Source organism: Terrapene carolina, unplaced genomic scaffold, assembly GCF_002925995.2.
Source record: "Terrapene carolina triunguis isolate 2854851 unplaced genomic scaffold, T_m_triunguis-2.0 Scaffold68, whole genome shotgun sequence".
Classification (NCBI taxonomy): Eukaryota; Metazoa; Chordata; order Testudines; family Emydidae; genus Terrapene; species Terrapene triunguis.
The window spans coordinates 63,155,154-63,160,081 of record NW_020664419.1 but is presented as its reverse complement, the minus strand read 5'-3'; the positions used below and the strand labels follow the sequence as shown (position 1 = coordinate 63,160,081).

The window sequence follows — 4,928 nt, the reverse complement described above, 5'->3', positions numbered from 1 at the left end:
CCGGGTGGGCGGCAGGGGCCGAATCCCCGCTGCTGCCAGGGAGCCCCACGCCTCTCCCTCCCGCTCGCGGCTGTGGCTCCTTCCCGGCGGGACACGCCTCCCGCTGCCCCGGCCACATGAGGCGCGCGTCCCCCGCGCCTAGTCTCCCTCCCGCCGGGAAGGAGCAGCTGCCCGCTCCGCGCTGCCCGCCCAGACCCACCGCCCTGCCTCGCGGGCTGCAGGGCTGGAGCAGCCTCCAGGCTGCGCTCCCGGTCCCGGGTGCAGCGGCCTGGGCAGGGGCCCTCTGGCACGGCGGGGGGCTCACAGCTGAGTCCCCGTCTCCCTCCCTTGCCAGCTCCCCTTTGCCCGCCCGGTGCCCGGGTGCCGGAGCTGACTCACCAGCTCCAGGATCCAGGCACCGCCGCCACCCCCTCCCTCCAGGCTTGCGCCGCCATGCTGCAAGCCTGGGAGGGAGGAGGAATGCTGCGTGGTTGGTGAAGAGGCGGGGCCAGGGCGGGGATTTGGGGAGGGAGCCAATGGGGGAAGGAGGGGGCGGAGCTGGGGCGGGGGCGCGAGCGCCAGAGCGGAGGGCAAAATTTCTTTTTTGTCCAGTGGTCGGGACGCGGGACAAAGAAGCAAATATCGGGACAGTCCCGATAAAATCGGGACGTCTGGTCACCCTAGCACACACATACATTGGAATGGACATGAGCAAGCACTCTAAGAAGAACATAAGGTTAAAACAAATTCTGAAGACAATTGAGGCTACCGGATTCAAGTTAAAGTGAGAAAAATCTGTGCTACAGAAATTACAGGAGGGCACATATCCAGAAAAATTCAAACAATAGTTTAAATCCTACCTAAAAATGTATCAGAACTGCTTGATTCCCCAATATAATAACATGCCAAAGGAAATTCATTCCCCTTCCTTCATATTTTAATCCAAAATACAATCAACACAGGTACATTAGCGAAGAGGCTCCTGTGGAACTGCAGCCTAATTATGGGGGTAATATTTCTAGGAAAAATCTGTTGAACAAAACCAAGCACACTGCTGACGCTTTACAAATAATTAATGCTTTAAAATACAATCAAAATCACATACACTGCAGGAATGTCACTATACAATTCATTACTGCTAGTGTAATTCTTTCTTAGGTGTCTACAATGGACACACAGGGTATGGTAAAATAAAATGCAGTCTGTGAAGGTGAAAAGAATTTATTTGAAACAAACAAACATGGAAATAAAGTGGTCATCTACAGTAAATAAAACCTTTGTTGTCTTATACAATTTTAGATACTAACACTATATTAACAAACATACAAATAGCGGAAAAGTTGGGATAAAAACTCAGGACTCTTAATTCATCTCTCTTCTCATCTTTTGAGATGGCATATGAAGGGCTCAGAAGGTGAGGAGGCCTTTTTAGGGTGAGTGTCTTTGGCCATCCATTTCAAATTTTTCATGCTCACAAAGGTGCAATGCCATCTGGAGTATACATTCCCATTCTATATGAGATTTGAATTGAACATGGAATGACTGTCACAAAATGGTATGTCTCCCCTTCAGAAAAAGCTTTGTTAGCTGACAACCATGCATTGTGTAAAGCATGTCAATCATATCCTAATCCCCATTTCGATTAACCTGTAGGCATCTTCCAATCCCACTCTTTATCTTCACTAACAAAGAAACAACTTAGTTGAAAACAGCTAAAGAACAATTACATGCTAGGCTCAGCATCTGAGATGTGAAAAATGAGCTTCACGCATACAGAAAAACTTACCCACTGAAAAAGGAATTGATGGTAAAGTAATTGTCTCCTAATCAGGCAGGCACCACTATCTGCTGGTTAAGCAGTTGTATGACTCTCATGTTTTTGTTCAGGACTTCGTAACTAGAGCTCTCCAAGAAATGCATAGCAAACCTCAAACCCACTTAAGATGTGCCTTGAGTTTAAGGTTTACAAGCCTCAAACCATGCTGGCAGAAGTCTGGCCAATATGTGCTGAGGGTGTTCACACAACTTGGAAGACAACAGATCTCCTTCCTCCTTTGCTCTCAAACTAGTTTCTTTTGTTTTCAGAGAGACATATGAGATAAGTGGATACTCAAATTTTGTTACAAGGGGAGCTAGTAAGTGATGATGGAGTTCCCCCTGGTGGTTTGAGTAGGTATAATTGTATTCTCTTCCATAATTGTATTCTCTTCCACAACTAGGAAATCCTATGTTGAGTAATGTTTGAATGTTACTGGATTTTTGTTGTTGTTGCTTGCAAGAAAGTAGTGCCTTAAAGTTATGCAATAACATTAAACAGAAAGCTTAAAACTTTAAACAGCTTTATTACAAATATAAACCTTTGTACGTTAGGGATTAAGGACTTTAAGCCACATTTTCAAAGGTGTGAGCATCTGAAGCTCATTGAAGTCATTGGGAGCTACGGATGTTGAGCAACTTTGAATATTGGGTGACTTTTATTTAGGTACCTAATTATGGCTTTGCCTGCCCAACTTTAGGCACCCATTTGTGAAAAATTTTGCCAAGTTAAAAAAAATTAGCAACCTTCTGGGTAATTTTAGTTTTGAAATAGGTATGTTCTAAATGTTTAGAAATGTAAAAGCATTTATGTCCAATAACTGTTTTAAAATAAGTTTTTATGAACAGATTCACTTTTACTCTGGGATATTCTATAAGATGAATCAGTACAATTCTGAATATAGTATTATATGACAAGTATAATGTTTTAGAACTACAATGGAATATATAAAGGTATTATGGGCCAACTGTTCCTTAAAATGAACATGTGTGAAGGTCCCATTAACTTCATCTTGAGCTCTGGGCATGAAAACATGGCAGGATTTGACCTTGTGTTTAAAAAAAAATTCAAACACTATCAATAAACTTTTTGAACTAATACAGATTCCTGAGACAATACACATTTTGTAAAAAGTTACATATTTACCATGTAGACTAGAATTGCTTTAAGCAATCTCAGTGCTTGTCTACACAAACACTTTAGTTTGCATTAAGCCGGGGTGTAAATCTATCCTGTGCTAACCTGCTGCACACTGTGTCTGTGTGGGCTTGCTGCTGTGCACTAAAAATTCTGTAGTGCACTTTAATCTACTCCCATTTCAAAGAAGAGAAGATTAAAGCACACTACAGAACTTCTAGTGTGCGGCAGCATGGTCCTCATGGACATTTAGTGTGCAGCAGGCTATTGCTGGGTAGATTTACACCCCAGCTCGCGGCAAACTAAGTGTTTTTGTGTAAACAAGCCCTCAGTAAATATTAGACATATTGGACCAATCTTGGCTCTAGAACTTACTATATAGCAAAAGAAAAATTCTTTAAAATCCCTGAGTCAATACATATGGTCTTTTGCAGCAATTCAAGTTAACATATATCTAAATAGGATACCTTTAATGCCTTTAAAGTCTCTTGGATAAAATAGAGGTAAACATATATTGGAATGGTTCTCAGATAAAATTCTGTATTTGTTTTACATTAAAAAACAGATAAGATATCCATATTTAAATAACAGTGGTTGTGACAGCAAACCAGGAACTACAAGAAAAGTCTAAACTGGAGCATTTTACTCAATGCATATTTTTTTCCTAAGTTCAAAATAAGTTAGGAACAAATTAGTTGAAGGATAATTATTTTTAATAGTTGAAACCTTAATGAATAGCTGCCATTTACAAATTTATATTCATTTTTCTAGAGCTATATTAGTACTATTGAATATTTATAAAATGCTTTCTTTTTATAGAAGTGATATCTGATTCTGTTCCCATTTTACTTGGAGTTTTGACTTGACTCCAGAAAAGTAGGATTAGATTCATAACAGTATGATTCTGTAGACAGACACCTAAATTAAGTAGTCACCACTTCAAATATTTGTATAGTGGAAACTACAAATATTATAAAGTGGAAACATTGTTTTAATTTACTCATTTAATTCTAGATGCCAGGTGTTCCCCTTTATTTGTTAAAATTTCATCATGGAAAAGCCATTTACTAGATATCCCTCTGATGACACTTGCCAGACTGTCACCTTTAACTTAAAATTTTGCCTTTTTTATCATTTTCATGTCTTTAATACAATATATTTATCTGTATTTATAAATAAGATATGTAAGGGCTTAGAGTAAAAATAATTTACTCTTTATAACCCATTAAACATCCACAGCACTTTATGATATGTTTTTTAAATGATCAAATTCACTGTAAAAACATTAATCAAGAGAATTCTCTTGATTAACAGGTGGGTGTGATATTAATCTTTTAAGGACTTGTCATAACTTTTCATGAAATATATATTTCAAATAGATTATTTAGATATACTCATATCTGAATAACGCTTCTGCATAAGAAAAACAATTAGAAAAGCCAATAACATCAGTGATGGTCTTAAAACCACAACAGCAATACAGGACTCGTCACATACGATCCTATTCTCCCAGGGTGGATACCATCTTGTGTAACCTATAAACAAGCATACAAACACAAATTCTTATTGGGCACAACTTGCTTATAAAGAACTAAACTTCAAGTAATAGTGTAGAATTGTAATACATACGTATAATTTTATCACGTTTTGGATTTCCTAGGGGGAAAAAAAGAAATAGTTTAATCAGCTAGGAACAAATAGTTATTCACCTTACAGTAACTGTGATTCTTTGAAATGATTTATGTGGATCCCGCTCTGCATGCACAAGAGTTCAGAATTAATTGACCAGCAGTGTCCATTGGGGTTGCTCACTCCTTTGCACTCCCCCACCCAAGGGCAGAAAGGGCAGAGGGATGCCAATTGCTATTTATCCAAATGAAAGACTCCAAGCTACAGGGAAGGAGAACAGGTTGTGGGATCCACATGTACAGAACATCTCAAAGAATCAGTGTCAAGGCTGGATCCCCACTTTGAACTTTAGGGTTCAAATGTAGGG

At 39.7% G+C, this 4,928-nt stretch overlaps 1 protein-coding gene across 1 annotated transcript in view; it reads right to left on the bottom strand.

Annotated features, from left to right (window-relative positions):
* Positions 1–4,312: 4,312 nt before the first annotated feature.
* LOC112115165 (GLIPR1-like protein 2) overlaps positions 4,313–4,928 on the bottom strand; it is a 44,563-nt gene continuing 43,947 nt past the window's right edge. Inside the window, exons 5-6 of the mRNA XM_026648944.2 lie at positions 4,562–4,588; positions 4,313–4,467 (exon numbers count right to left, since the gene is read on the bottom strand). Of these exons, the coding sequence (XP_026504729.1) occupies positions 4,313–4,467; positions 4,562–4,588 (182 nt within the window). The remainder of the gene's footprint in view (positions 4,468–4,561; positions 4,589–4,928) is intronic.